Genomic DNA, 14,607 nt, shown 5'->3' on the forward strand with positions numbered 1-14,607 from the left:
TCCTGATCTAATATGTTTTAGATCAGGTGTGAAAACTGGATCTAAATACATAAACCAAGCTTCTGGGGGTAGAGGGATTTGTCCACCACATGGTGAGATGGAGGCTGAGCTGGGAGAGGGACCCTAAGTCTCTCGACTCCTTGAGGTGACTCCTCGGTCCCCTGCCCTGCCTTTCCTGGACGCAGTTCTTTAGTAAAGAGGAGCAGTGTCTTATTCACTGTTACAACCAGCACAGAAGCTTCTTGTGTCTTGAGCAGACAGATCCATCCCAGTTTAGTATCTGCAGAAATCTGGTTTTATACCCATGGGTTTTGCTTGAAACGGTCCCATGTAGCGGTAGCTCTGTGACTGGTAAAAATGATTATTTTAATAAACCCTTATTGTGCCTAAGGCTCTTGGCTGAGCACTTCCATTCAGCAGTGACTTGAGTTCTCACAGCAGCCCCAGAAGGTGAGACTTACTGGAAAGGGAGCCACAGAGAGAGTGAGTAACTCCAAAACCACAACGTTGCTGAGTGAGGGAGCTGGGTTCATGCCCGGGTCATGCAACCCCAAAGCCCGTGTCCTGAGCCTCCTTACTGTGCCATGGGGTTGTTCTCAGAGACAATCTGATGGAAGGGTCTCCGGGGACCCAAGCAACCCTTGAATGGGAGGCCTTAAATAAGACCGAAGCTTCTCTCTGCATGAGAGTTCAGGACGCACGCCAGGCTGGAAATGGCCGCTCTGGGATCAGCCAGGCCCCTTCTCTCTTGTTTCCCCACCATCATCAGCACCTACTTCTCACCATCACCTCTGAAGAGAAAGTAGAAGGCACCCACCTTCCCTTTAAGGGAATGGCCAGAAGTTGTTTGCATTACCACTTCTCCCCATACCCCACTGGTCAAAACTTAGTCACATGACCATCCTATAGCTCCAGAGGAGGCTGGGAAATGTAGTTCTCTGCCGAATAATGGCCCAGTCAGAATTCCAGGGTTCTGTTGCTGAGGAAGAAGGAGAGGGTGGATACTGGGGACAGCAGGCTGTCTCTGGCACAGGTGTGTAGCTGCGTGGGTAGGCTGGCCCTGTTGTGGGGTCTGGTGAGGGTGGAGGCTACCTTGATCCCGAAGGTTTCCTGACTTGGGTTCCATTCTGCCCTGACAGGTACAACTGCAAGGAGGAGTTCCAGATCCATGACGAACTGCTCAAGGCCCATTACACGCTGGGCCGGCTCTCAGACGCCACCCCTGAGCACTACCTGGTGCAGGTGAGGGCAGCCTGGTCCCTCCCTCCCCCTTGAGCCTCCCTCAACTCCCTCTGGTCCTCCTTCCTCATGGGGTCCCTCCTCTTACTTTCCCCACTGACCCCTTTTCTGCTTCATGTCCTCACCCTATCCTCTGGGGTCCTCATCCACTTCCTCTCACCCCCTGGTCTCCTGGGGCTGCACCCCTTGCCCTGTGGGGACCCCTGCTCATCTCTTCTGGCAGGTCCCTTCCTGGCCCCAGCCTGCACACACCCTACCTTCGGAGCAGGAGGGAGAACAGAGTCAGTGGGGATCCCGAGCTGGGGGATCTCCATTCCATTCTCCACATTCCAGAACTTCTCTGGCTTAGCTGTCTTTCCCTTCCCATATCCTCAGGAAAGCCCCTCATACCCAGGTGACTTTCATTTTTCTTGTTCCCTGCTATAGCTCCCGGCCCTGGAACAGTGCTCAGGCACCGTGTAGGTGCTCCGTAAATAGCAAATGGGTAATCATGCTGATTAAACTGCATTTGTTGAAAGAGCAGCTGGGATTTCCCGGTGTCTGGAAGAGCTGGTTCCATTTCTAATCTGTCAGTCCATGTGTGGGTCCTGTTGGAGGGGCACGGCCAGATGATGTCCAAGCTCCGTTGTGCCCAGGAATGAACTCGCCCGGTGCCTCTTGCTCTCACCCGTCTTTGTCCTCATTGCATCCATTCATTCCCAGCTGCGGGGGAGAGAGCCCCGTCTGTCCTCAGAGCTTCAGGACCTCAGGAAGGGCCTAGTGCACTTTTCCTCTAGCTGACTCCTGGGGCCCTGGCTGTGACTCCCTGCTTGAGCCCCTGCTCCAAGTCCTTCCTCAGGCCAAGGGAGATATTTGCTTTTTCCTGGAGAGCTTCGGGCCCCACCCTAAAACCAAATCCTGCCCCTGGAGTGTCTCTCTGTGCTCTCTTTCCTTAAGGCCTGGCTCCAATGCCTCCATGAAACTTTCTATGATTCCTCATCAGGAGGAGTTGTTTTTCCCTTTCCCATGCTAAAAGACATCCTCCTTGGGATCACAGATGGCCACATAATTTGTTTGTTTTTTCTAAAAACCTGCAGACAACTTGAAGACCCTGTCCCCTGCCCCTTCTCTCTGCTCCCTGTCCTCGGGGGCCTGGGACAGAGCTCCACCAATAGAAGATGTCCCTGAGCCATCTGAGTAACCCCCTGTGGCTCTTCCCCTGCCAGGGACGCTACTTCCTGGTGCGGGATATTGCTGAGAAGATGGATGTCCTGGGCACTGCACGGAGCTGTGGGGCCCCCAACTTCCGGCAAGTGCGGAATGGGCTCACTGTGTTTGGCATGGGACAGCCCAGTCTCTCTGGATTCAGGCGGGTCCTCCAGAAACTTCAGAAGGATGGACACAAGGTAAATGGGGCTGCTTCTGGACGGAGTCTTGCCCCCAACATCTGGCAAAGGGGCTCCTGGGAGGGGCCTGGACCCATGATGGGGAGGGTGGCTAGCGACCCAGACCAGGCTCTACCAGGCCTTGAATGCCATGGTGATCACTGTGGTCAGCATGGTTGGGAAATTCTGGGTCCATATTTATTGCCTTGTCTTGTGTGGACCTGGGGGCCCTGAGGTCGGAATGCCCTTATACACTGCACGTTGAGAACCTTGGAGAATGAGAAAGGTGTTGGGGTGATGAGAGGGTCCAGGTCATAACAAGAGAGGCACAGCTTGGTGACTACAGTGGACACAGGTCCTTCTATGAAGGTAGGGCAGTTACTCCCATTTCACAGAGGAGGAAACCAAGGCCCAGAGAGGACGAGTGCCGCAGCTTCGGAGTGGTGTCCTGAGACCCAAACCAGCCACCTGGATTCTAAATGACTCCTCTTTCCTGCCTGATGCTGAGGCGGGGTTTTGCGCGCCTGAGGGTCCCCTGTGATTTCAGGCTCCATGTGGGCAGCCCGTGTCTTGTGTGACCAGGGTTTAGCCTGAGAGTCCCCGAGTGAACCAGAGTGGGGTGGGCTGTTAGCTCTGGGCGGAACCAGAGTGGGGTGGGCTGTTAGCTCTCCGGTTCCCCAGGGAAGGGTCTGCCCACCTCTCTCTTCTCTGTGCAAGGTGCTCAGTGAAGGAATGGTTGAACGGTGGTGGCGGGCATTCATTTCTCCCCCCAGTGTTCATCAAGCGCTTGATTTATCTGCCATTTCATGCTCTGAAGAGTGGGGAAGTGAAAATGATCAGGATACGGTTCTCCCTGTAAGGAACCTGTAGTCCACGAAGGGAGACGTGTTCACTGATCATGTGAGGATGAAGCAGGAATTCACACCAGGAGCTTCAGGCAAAGGGCTGTGGGCTCTGAGAAGAGGGACAGTCAGGAGCAGGCGACACTGGGACTGAGCAGGCCCAGGGTGGGGGTGACAGGCGTTCAAAGAGGAGGGACCGGTCTGTGCAAAGGCACAGAGGTGAGGCAGAAGGCCAGGCGCCCCCGTGCTGGGTAGCGGTGACACTCTCTTCCTCCTTTGGTCCCTGGCAGGAGTGCGTGGTCTTCTGTGTGCGGGAGGAGCCCGTGCTGTTCCTGCGTGCCGATGACGACTTCGTGCCCTACACACCTCGAGATAAGCAGAACCTTCGTGAGAACCTCCAGGGCCTGGGACCTGGGATCCAGGCAGAGAGCTTAGAGCTGGCCATCCGGAAAGAGGTGAGGGTGCCTGGTGTGGGTGGAGGGCCCTCTCCCTGGCAGGCCGCGGGCATCTGTGTTGGGACCCTGCCTCCCAGCCCCACTGTGCTCTCACCGGCCCATGCTCACCCACTCTTCAGCCCTGGTTGGGCGAGTCGCTGGCTGTAGGGCCTGCTTACGGGCAGCCGGAGGAGGGACGTTTCCTATTCCCGGCTCCCTTTGCTTCTGCCCCTTTCCCACCCTGCACACCTCCTCCAGGCCCAGCACCCATATTTAGCAGGGGCCTGGTGGTGTGGAAGGAGCATTAGACTAGGAGCCCCAACATGGAGGGTCAGCCCTCCAGGAGCTGTGAGGCCCAGGTGAGTCACTTCTCTTGATGGGCCTCTGGCTGTCCCTGAGGTGCCCCTGTTCTCCTGCACAACCTGGAGGCCTGTCAAGGATTTTGATGTGGAGGTATGTGCCTGGAGTCGGTGGCTATAGTGCACCCAGAGGCTCCCACGGGCACAAACCCGTGGTCTCCCATCTCCCTCTGGGGGCCTCATCTCCTCTGGCACCCGGCTGACTGAGCTTCCCCTGTCCTTGATTCTGATGGCCTAGCTGATTCCTGTTGCCTACAGGACAGGGCAGGGCAGTTGCTCCCTGGCCCCAGTGTGGGCCCTGTCATCTTGTGTATAGGTTGCTGCCCTTGGGCCACTGGCCACCACTGTCCCATCAGGCCTCCCAGGGCGCAGAGCACCTGGTTCCCCCTGGAGGAAGAGCAGCCTGTCCGTGGCCTCTGTGTGGTCTCCTCACTCTAGAGCTTGGCCAGGAAGGCCAGGAGGGGCCTGCAGGTCCCTCATGGCCCTCTGGCCCCCACTCCGCCATGCAGATTCACGACTTCGCCCAGCTGAGCGAGAACACATACCACGTCTACCACAACATCGAGGACCTGCTGGGGGAGCCCCATGTTGTGACCATCCGGGGAGAGGATGATGTGCACGTGACCGAGGAGGTGTACAAGCGGCCCCTCTTCCTGCAACCTGCCTACAGGTACCGAGTGACAGGCCTCCTCGATGTCAGCAGAGGGTTTGGGACGCACAGATGCCTGCGTGCTGGGCAGTGGAGCTCCCTGGCCCTGCTCCCCAGCTGTGGCCTCGCTTTCACTGTCTGCAGCCTGGGCCGAGCTCCCCACAGCCATCTCTCCCATAGGAATGCAGGGATGGGGGGATGCCCAGGCTGTGTGGCCTGCCTGATGGGTCTCTCCCCGTCACCTGGCAGGTACCACCGCCTGCCCCTTCCAGAGCAAGGCGCACCCCTGGAAGCCCAGTTTGATGCCTTTGTGAATGTTCTCCGGGTAAGTCAGGGCAGGAGGGGGCAGGGGGTGGTGGGAGCACAGAGTAGGGACAGGAGCCTGGAGAGCGGGTCTGGGTCTAGGCCCTGTCTCCATTGTGATGCTCAGCGTGGCCTCTGGCTTTCCTCAGAGGAAGGCTTCCTTCTGTGTTGTGTAGGAGGTGGAATATGTGTGTGTGTGTGTGTGTGGTGTGTGTAGCTGTGTATATTTGTGCATTGTCTAATGACAGAGCCCAGCACTGACAGTCTGAAGGCCTGGACGCTGGACAGACTCAGTTGCTAACTTGGCTGTGTGATCTTGGACAAATTACCTGACTTCTCTGGACATCAAGTTATTGGGGCTCAGAGATTCTCGTCTGTGGCCTCTTGAGCTGGTGTTTCCTGAGTACTGGTGTTGTTTCTTTTCCAGCCCCTGCAGGAGGCCACCTTATTTAATTTGCATCTCATGGGGATGTCAAATATAGGCCTGTCACCTCTGAGCAGTCTCACTTCCAGGCCCAGCTGGCTGAGCTCCCCAAGGGCCGGGGCAGGAGGCAGGGCTGTACTCCTCAGGGCAGGTGGAACAGATTAGGCTTAGAAGTTTGCCAGAAGTGGCTGAACCCCCGTCTAGGCACCCCTTGCCAAAGACTGCGGGGCACAGATGGTTCGATGTCATGACCCCCATCTCCCCAGACTTGGTCCTGGCAGAGGGTTTCCAGGTCATGCTGTTGCTGACGGTCGTGGTCTTTCCCAGGAAACCCCCAGCCTGCTGCCGCTCCGTGATGCCCACGGGCCTCCCCCTGCTCTCCTCTTCAGCTGTCAGACAGGCGTGGGCAGGACCAACCTGGGAATGACCCTGGGGTCCCTCGTCCTGTTTCACCACAGTGGGGCTGCCTCGAGGCCAGAGTGAGTGTCCCAGGGCGCCGCAGGGATGAGGAGAGGAGGGCGCAGGGCTGCCAGAGTGCTGGGGCCACGCCAGGAGCCCAGGGCCAAAGCTGGAGGTGGGGCACGTGGAGATCATTTCCTGGGTTGCCACAGGCTTGCTGAGGAATGTGGAAAAAGTCGGTTGACCTTTCTGGGCCTCAGTTTCCCCACTGGGGAAAATACCCCTTGCTTCCCCCAGCCTGAATGGGAAGGAAGACTCGGAACCTGTAGTCCAGGGCCCCTCAGTGGCCATGTGAATGGAAGCATCAAGAACGGGAGTGGGGGTAGAACACTTTGGGGGTACCGCCTCTGCTACTGACCCTTTTCTCGTCAGGGCTGTCCCCCTGCAGGCCAAGCCGCTGCCCCTGGGGCAGCTTCAGCTGATCCAGAGCTTTCTCCATGTGGTGCCTCAGGGGAGGAAGATGGTGGATGAGGTGAGCTGGGGGCTGGGGGCCGGGGCCGTGGAGGGGTGGGCCCTTCTCCACTGGTGGGGTCTCTTCCTCCCCTGCACTGCCCCCTTCTTGGAAAACCATTCTTTCCCTTTCTCTCCCCTTCCCTCTCCGCTGTCTTTCTCCGGCCCTGCTGCCCACCTACCACCCCTTCCCTGCCCCGGTCGTGGGCCCCCAGGTGGACAGAGCCATTGCCGCCTGTGCCGAGCTGCACGACCTGAAGGAGGTGGTCTTGGGATACCAGAGGAAGCTGGAAGGCGCCCGGCCTGAGAGCCCAGCCCAGGTGAGGCCTGGAGAGGGCCTGCTTTTGCCTGAGTCCCGTGACCTCATTTTGTGAAAGCGGTGAACCGGCTTCTTTGAGACTGACTTTTCCTGGTGGCTGCTTCTCCCAGAGAAGAGAGGCAGATGGAGTTGTTGGGCCGGCAGGAAGGACGGACAAGGAAGAGGGGAAGTTTACTTCCCTGGCCAGGTCCCCTCGCTGGAGAATAAACAGGACGGAGGAAGGGGCCGCTGGCAGGGGTGCCGGGGGCCTCTGGAGCCAGAGACTTCCCAGACTGCTCCCGGGTCCCCCTGCTAGTCAGTCCCTTGCTGTTTCCTTGGGTAGGCTGGGGTTCGGTCCAGCCTGCTGCTTCTGGAAGAGCGATGGGCTCTGGGCTATCTCAGCAGCTCTGTCCCTCCCTCTGGGGAGAGGCCATTGTCTTGACAGTGTTTGTGCACAGCACATGGAAGGAATCTAAGGCCTGCGGAGACTTTTTCTTCTTTGACACTTAAAAAAAAAATCTTTCGAAAGTGATAGTAGAGTATGGAAAATCGAGAAATTGGAGCAGGCAGAAAGTCACCCATCATGCCAGCATGGCTGCTGGGAGCATTTCAGGCCACTTTTTTCCCCATGTACTTTGTTTGTGACATTCTTGGTTCGGGTGCCTCCTGGGCGTATTTATGCCTGCTTGGAGACCTTCTCCTCAGTCCCCCATGCCATCCCTCCTTTCGTCATTGTGGTTTTTGCCGGCTGTGTGACTTCAGCCATCCCTGGCCTGCTAGGTTAAGAGCGTGGCCTCTGGCCTGACCACATGGGGTCCGGTCCTGGCTCTGCCATCTACAGGTGTGTGGACATAGGCCTGTGCCTCAGTTTCCCCACTTGTAAAAAGGGAGCCACGAATGATAACCACCCTATAGAGTTGTTGCCAGGATCAGCTGAGAGAAGAGCCCTGATGCCCTTGGAAGGGAGCCTGTCGCAGAGCACGCGTCCCTGGGATGTCACTGTCATGGTTTACTAACCATGCCCCTCGGGCTGGACTGTTGAGTCGTTTCCAGTTCCTCACCAGTGTAAATTCTTTTGCAACAAGATAACTTCACGAAAATGAAGCTGTTGTGTATTTAGGATTTTTTTCCCCCTTAGTCTAGATTAGAGGTTAGCAAATGGTGACCTAGGGGCTAAATCCAACCCGCTACCTCGTTTTTGTGAATAAGTTTTATTAGTACATGGACTTGCCCATTCAGTTCCACACTGTCTGTGGCTCTTTCATGCTGCCAAGATGGGCAGGTAAAGCAGAGACCCTAGAATATTTACTGCCTTTCATCGAAGTAGATGTTTGCCGACCTCTGGCCTAGATTCCTAAAGATGGGGTTCAGTGTAATCAAAGGGCATGACCTTTCTTGCGGGCCTCTCTGAATCTCACTTGCCCTCCAGAAGGTGGTACTGACCCAGCCGGTAAACTCTGAGATCCGAAGGTGGAGAGAGACTTTGGGATTCTCTCTGACTGCTCGCTGCCCCTGGCCCAGGCTGGGCTGTGGTTACGAACTTTGTTTGGGGATCCAACTCTCCTTGCCATCAGTGTTATGATTGAGCAAGTCAGCTCATTTCTCAGAAGCTCTGTAAAATAAGGGAAAAAATTGTGGCTCCCTTGGAGCACTGTTATGAGGGTCTTTTTGTTTTCTTGTGGAGTGGGTCACAAGTGGGTTCTTAAGGGAGGGCCTCTGGCTTAGAGAAGGGTGTTTCTATCCCTGCTTCCTCAACATGATTGCGCACGGCCCTGCATGTGCATGGCTTGGTGCAAAGATGGTGTTGGGGGAAGGGAGGGTCCCAGCCTATCTCTGGGCACAGAACTGGTGGGCGAGGTGGTCCCTGTGTTGACAGCTGGGGTAGTCACCAAGAGCGTCCCCTGGGCCACAGACTAATTGCAGCAAACGGGAGAGTGTTAGATGCTTGGAAGAATTTCCAGCCCAGCAGAACTGTGTTATAAAGGGAGGGGTAGATTTTGTCCTGGGGGTTTCTGAGGCTTAACTCCTGCCCTTCGAGGGATGGGGACAGGGTGGCTCCGGGAGCCTTGGTTTTACCACCTGGCCCCCCTTCTGGGTCACCTTCTCTTAGGAAAGTTGCAGCCAGCACGGTGTCCGGCAGAGGGCGCTGCAGAGCCTGGAGCGATACTTCTACCTGATCCTGTTTAACTACTATCTCCATGAGCAGGTGGGCAGGGGGATCAATGGACCCACAACCCCTCCTCCTGGGGTCCCTCCAGCCCTGTCCCCCACAGCAACTGGCATGGGATTGTTGAGGACCCCTGTGGAGCTGGGGAAGAGAATGGGGACGTATTTATTGGTCCCAGAGGAAGGTGGGTGTGGGAGGCCTGGAGAGACCCCGATAGAGTGGCGGTTCCAGAGCAGGTCAGGCAAAGGGAGGGCCCACCTCTCTCTGTCCTGGGCCCCAGTCTCTGTAACCCTAGCCAGGGCATCGGGGCCTGAAAGGATCTTGCTTTGGATCTTCTGGTCCTCTTGCACCCCCCACCCCGCCCTGGACCACGATGGATGTCTCTTGAAGCTCTGCCCCCTCCCCCCGGCAGGGTCAGCTGGGAGAGTTTGGGATGGCCTCGTGCCCCTGAACTCCCATCTCTCTCTGCCTCGGGCTGCAGTACCCGCTGGCCTTTGCCCTCAGTTTCAGCCGCTGGCTATGTGCCCACCCCGAGCTGTACCGCCTGCCTGTGACCCTGAGCTCAGCAGGGCCTGTGGCCCCTGGGGACCTCATTACTAAGGGCTCTCTGGTGAGTGTGGCTGGCTGGCTGGGGCAGTGGGAATGAGTGCGGGCTGTCCCTGGGGCTGGTGGGCCCTTGATTCCTGATGGCTTGGATTAAACATCGCCCTCCTTCCCAGGAGACAAAGAGGCGATGGCCTTTGGGGCGGCAGACTTCCTGTGAGTGATGTGGGGTTGATCTCAGGCCCCAAGAAGCGTTTGCAGCTTTGGCCACTGCTTTTGTTCCCTCTTATCATTCTCGAACCCACGTGCTGCAGGCGAGGAGGCAGGAGGCCTGGTTTGGATGTCTTTGCCACCAGCCTCTCATTGTAGAGCCTTACAGTTCTCCTCTGGGGGGTGGGCACTACTGCCTTTCTCCCTGCTGGGGCGGTGAAGCGCCCAGTGTGCTAACGTGCTTCGTGGATTGTAAAGTGCTGGTCTCTGCCCTCCCCTGCCCTGACTTGGGCCAGGCTCTGAAGCTCAGTCATCTGCTGGGGGTCCCAGGCTTGCTGCTCTCCCCACAGGGGGCGGACGACCTCATCTCCCCAGATGCTCTCAGCACTGTCAGAGAGATGGATGTGGCCAACTTCCGCCGTGTACCCCGCATGCCCATCTATGGCACGGCACAGCCCAGCGCCAAGGTAACCACCCCAGGGGCCCCAGGTCCCCTCGTGGGGTCAAGAGGGGGTAGCAGTTGAGCCCTTTCACTGATGGCCCACTGATGGTCTCCCCCCAGGCCCTGGGGAGCATCCTGGCCTACCTAACTGATGCCAAGAGGAAGCTCCGGCATGTCGTGTGGGTCAGCCTGAGGGAGGAGGCCGTGCTGGAGTGTGACGGGCATACCCACAGCCTGAAGTGGCCTGGGCCCCCCATGGCCTCCGACCAGCTTGAGGTGAGGCCCTCCTGCCCTCTGCATACCCCCACCTTGGAGGCCTTCTGGGAAATTGGCCCTGGAGAATCTTCAGAAGGTCCCAGGCTCCTCTTGTAAATGGAGAAACTGAGGCCGCAGGAGGAGCAGACTCAGGGAGTGGCTGATTCGGGACTCCCACTTTGGTCATCTCCCTGGCTCTGGGTCTGGCTCTGACCCCTGAGGCTCAGGAAGGGGCAAGGGTCCACCTGAAAGCCAGGACCTGTCCTGGCCATGGCAGGCTCTGCCCTTCCGGGGCTGGCCTGAAGGCTGCCTCAGTGGCACCTTTGTCCTACCTTTCTCTAGAACCTGGAGTCCCAGCTGAAGGCCCACCTGAGTATGCCTCTCCCAGGCCCGGGGGGTCCAGCGACCCGCAGGTTCCAGACCTGCCGCACCTTGCAGGAGGTCTTCGCCCAGCACCGAGGGGCCTACCCTGGCCTCACTTACCACCGCATCCCCCTGCCGGACTTCTGCGCCCCCTGCGAGCAGGTGAAGGGGGCTGTGTGGGCTGGGCCCCTAGGGAGCCAGAGCAGACCCTCTCCCACCCCTGCTCTGGCCTGGGCTGTGGCTGTGGGCACAGAGCCCCTGAGGGACTGAGCGCTTGTTCCACGAGCCTCCAGTGGCTTACTCACTCCTTTCCAAGGTTCGAGTCCGGGGGTGTGTATGCATGTCTGTGTTTATTCTGTGTCTCAAGTGTGTGTGTGGGGGAAGTGTATCCACGATGTCTGTAGCGAATGTGCGTCTGTGGGGGAAGCGTGTTTGGAGTGTGTGTGGGTGTCCTGTGGACTGTGTACATGTATGTGGTGGGTGGGTTGGTCTGGAATCCGACGGACATCTTGTCTTTCCCGGGGGGTATGTGGCAGGTGTCTCTGGGGAACTGTGTGATGTGGTGTGTGTGTAGTGGGGTTGTGGGGTGCTTGTGTGTGTCCAAGGTTGTTTGTGTGCTGTGTGTGCGATCTCTGTAGGATTATGTCTTTGTGTAGTATGTGTTTTAAGGTCCGTGGGTACGTCTGTGGTGCGTGCGGCCAGCCCTTACTGCATGCGGGTCGCTGTGATACGCCTGTTGTTCGGGTGGTGTGTCTGTGCAGGGTGTGGTTCTGGGCTGGGTGCGTGTGGGGACAGGTGATGGCAGCCTGGAAGGGGCGGCCTCCGGGGCTGGTAGGTCCTGCCTCTGTGGGTCTGGTTGCCTGTTGTTTGTCGCCCCCTGGTGGACACATGCTTCAGGGAACGGCTGAGGTCGACCCTGCCCTCAGGCTGGGACCTGAGTGGGGTCCCTCTCAGGCCAGCAGCAGGGCTGCGGGTCCCTGCGCAGCCTTGGGGGATGGAGCACATGGATGTGGCATACACATCTTTTGTGTCTTGCCTGGTGGAGGGTGTCTGTGCGTGGGTTGATGGGTGGGTGCCTGGGGGAAGAGGGGAATAAGGCGTAGGGGTGGCTGTTTATAAGCATGCCGTTTTGTACCTGGCTGTCCCACAACAGCTGTTATGGGATTGCCACTTGGAGGGGCGGGCCACGTCTGGAGTCTGCTTCCTGCAGTCCGGCTGCCTGACTCGGACCCTGGTCTCCCCACTCAGGATTTTGACCGGCTGCTCGAAGTTGTACAGGCTGCCCTTGCGAAGGACCCGGGCACCGGCTTCGTGTTCAGCTGCCTCAGTGGCCAGGGCCGGACCACGACTGCCATGGTGGTGGCTGTGCTCGCCTTCTGGCACATCCAGGTATGTGTGGCTTGTCCTGTCCTGCCTGCACAGGGCAGAGTGCTACTTAGCCCCTGGGACCCTGGTTGTGGCAGGAGCATGTGGAGGGCAGGGATGGTGCATGGCATGGTCCCAGAGCCTGTCCCATCAGTCCTGGGCAGAGGGCTTGGGGACTGGCAGACCCCTGGCAAGGGGTTCCTCAGGTTGGGGAGGGGGCCACCTGGACGGACGTGCTCCCTGTCCCAGCAGCTGTCCTCCCTCAGGGCTTCCCCGAGGTGGGCGAGGAGGAGCTCGTGAGTGTGCCTGATGCCAAGTTCACCAAGGGCGAGTTTGAGGTGAGCACACCCCACAGGGCCCCGTGGGGACCCCTCGGTGAGGGGAGAGGGCTGACAGTTCTGGGGGATCTTCAGAGCTCCTCTTACTTATATCACCTTCTCCCATGTCATCATCTCCATGCTCCCCTGCTCCCATTTCACAGATGAGAAAACCAGAGCACAGGTCAGCTTGGCTCTTGGAGAAGAGGGGGTGCCACTTGGCCCTGCTGCTGGGCTGCTCTGTGCCCTAGGGGAGGCCTTGGCCACATTTTGTCTGGATGGTGCTGATGACTGCCTCATAGGCGCCGGGGCCCCAGCTGTGGCTGGTAACCTTGATGCTGGGCTGTGGCCTGTCCCACCTCGCCCCTGTTTCAGTCCAGGGCACTGGGTGGACAGCTGCTCACATTTCTGATTTAGTCACCCCTGTATTGTGCACCTGCCACATGTCATCACCACAGACACCCTGCACACGGGCAGCGGGTCCCTATCTTATGGGGGTTGCTCAGAGCCTGCATGGGGTTCTCTGCTGTTGGTGCTGTAGCCATCTGGCCACACAACATTCCCTGCTTCGTCATCTGGCCACACAACATTCCCCTCCCCTTCTGTCCCTGCTGTCACTGTGGCCTTTGCGTGCTCCCTCCAACTTACCAAACTCCCTCAGCTTCTCAGCCTTTGCATCTGCTCTTCTGTCTCCTGAAACTCCCCTCTTCCTTCTCACTGATTCGCTGATTCTTAGATTTTTATTTTTTCATTGTGGTAAAAGGTACATACCATATAATTGACCATTTTAAGTGTCTTTAAGCATATAGTTCTGTGGAATTGAGTACATTCACTTTGTCGTGCAACCATTATCACCATCCATCTCCAGAACTTTCTCTTCATCGCAAACTGACCATACCCATGAAACAGGAACTCCCCATTGCTCCCTCCGCAGCTGCTAGTGACTACTGTTCTACTTTGTGTCTGTGGATTTGACTGTTCTCCATGCCTCATTCAAGTAATATCACCCAGTATTTATTTGTCCCTTTGTGTCTGGTCTGTGTCATTTAGCATCATGTCCTCCAGGTTGAGTGTTTTTTCGCTTTCACTCCTTTTCAAGGCTGAGTAATATTCCCTTGTATGTATGGACCACGTTTTGTTTATCCACTCATCTGGTGGTGGACACTTGCGTTATCGTCACCCTCTGGTGACTATGAGTCATGCTTCTATGAACATGGGAGCCCAAATACCTGTCTGGATATCTGTTTGCAGTTTCAGAGGTGGAATTGCTGGATTGTACAGTAACCTGCTTGATTTTTATTTATTTATTTATTTATTTTTAAAGATTTTATTTATTTATTTGACAGACAGAAGGCACAAGTATGCAGAGAGGCAGGCAGAAAGAGAGGAGGAAGCAGGCTCCCTGTTGAGCAGTAGAGCCTGATGCGGGGCTCGATCCCAGGACCCTGGGATCATGACCTGAGCTGAAGGCAGAGGCTTTAACCCACTGAGCCACCCAGGCGCCCCAACCTGCTTGATTTTTAAATGGTGGCCATATTGTCATTTGTGGTAGTAGCGCCATTTTACATACCCACTGGCAAAGCACAAGAGGTTGAGTTTCTTCTTGTTTTTGCCAACACTTGTTGTCTTCTGTTCTGATAGTAGCTGTCCTGGTGGATGTGAGGTGATACCTCGTGGTTTTGAGTTGTATTTTCCTGATGACGAGTGATGCTGAGCATCTTTCCAGATGCTCGTTGGCTGCCTGCATGTCTTCTGTGAGGAAATGTCTGTTCACGTTCTTTGCCCATTTCTGATTTGGTTTGTTTTGTTGCTGAGTTACAGAAATTTTAAATATATTCTGGATATCAATCCCTCAGTACGTACATGATTTGCAAATATTTCCTTTCATTCTGTCAGTTGCCTTTTTGTGGTGTTGATGGTGTCCTTTCTTTGTTTGCCTCTATGTCTGATGGCCTGACCAAGAAGTCACTGCCACATGCGATGTCATGGAGTTTTCCTCTGTATTTTCTTCTGCCAGTTCTATGGTTTTAGCCCTGGTTTAGGTCTTTGATCCATTTTAAATTAAATTTGTATGTGAGAGTCGCCTGGGTGGCTCAGTGGGTTAAAACCTCTGCCTTTGGCTCA

General features: G+C 56.6%; 1 protein-coding gene across 4 annotated transcripts in view; it reads left to right on the forward strand.

Annotated features, from left to right (window-relative positions):
* PALD1 (phosphatase domain containing paladin 1) overlaps positions 1–14,607 on the forward strand; it is an 87,881-nt gene that overhangs the window by 56,616 nt on the left and 16,658 nt on the right. For 3 of the 4 annotated variants that reach the window (XM_059397648.1, XM_059397650.1, XM_059397647.1), the window contains exons 3-17: positions 1,140–1,242; positions 2,445–2,624; positions 3,736–3,900; positions 4,748–4,908; positions 5,137–5,212; positions 5,942–6,093; positions 6,446–6,545; positions 6,739–6,843; positions 8,932–9,027; positions 9,470–9,598; positions 10,038–10,208; positions 10,304–10,459; positions 10,781–10,963; positions 12,050–12,190; positions 12,433–12,504. In XM_059397648.1, coding sequence (XP_059253631.1) covers positions 1,140–1,242; positions 2,445–2,624; positions 3,736–3,900; positions 4,748–4,908; positions 5,137–5,212; positions 5,942–6,093; positions 6,446–6,545; positions 6,739–6,843; positions 8,932–9,027; positions 9,470–9,598; positions 10,038–10,208; positions 10,304–10,459; positions 10,781–10,963; positions 12,050–12,190; positions 12,433–12,504 — 1,990 coding nt within the window. The remainder of the gene's footprint in view (positions 1–1,139; positions 1,243–2,444; positions 2,625–3,735; positions 3,901–4,747; positions 4,909–5,136; positions 5,213–5,941; positions 6,094–6,445; positions 6,546–6,738; positions 6,844–8,931; positions 9,028–9,469; positions 9,599–10,037; positions 10,209–10,303; positions 10,460–10,780; positions 10,964–12,049; positions 12,191–12,432; positions 12,505–14,607) is intronic. The other variant, XM_059397651.1, reaches the window with a different exon arrangement.

The sequence above is a fragment of the Mustela nigripes genome, chromosome 4 (assembly GCF_022355385.1).
Source record: "Mustela nigripes isolate SB6536 chromosome 4, MUSNIG.SB6536, whole genome shotgun sequence".
NCBI lineage: Eukaryota > Metazoa > Chordata > Mammalia > Carnivora > Mustelidae > Mustela > Mustela nigripes.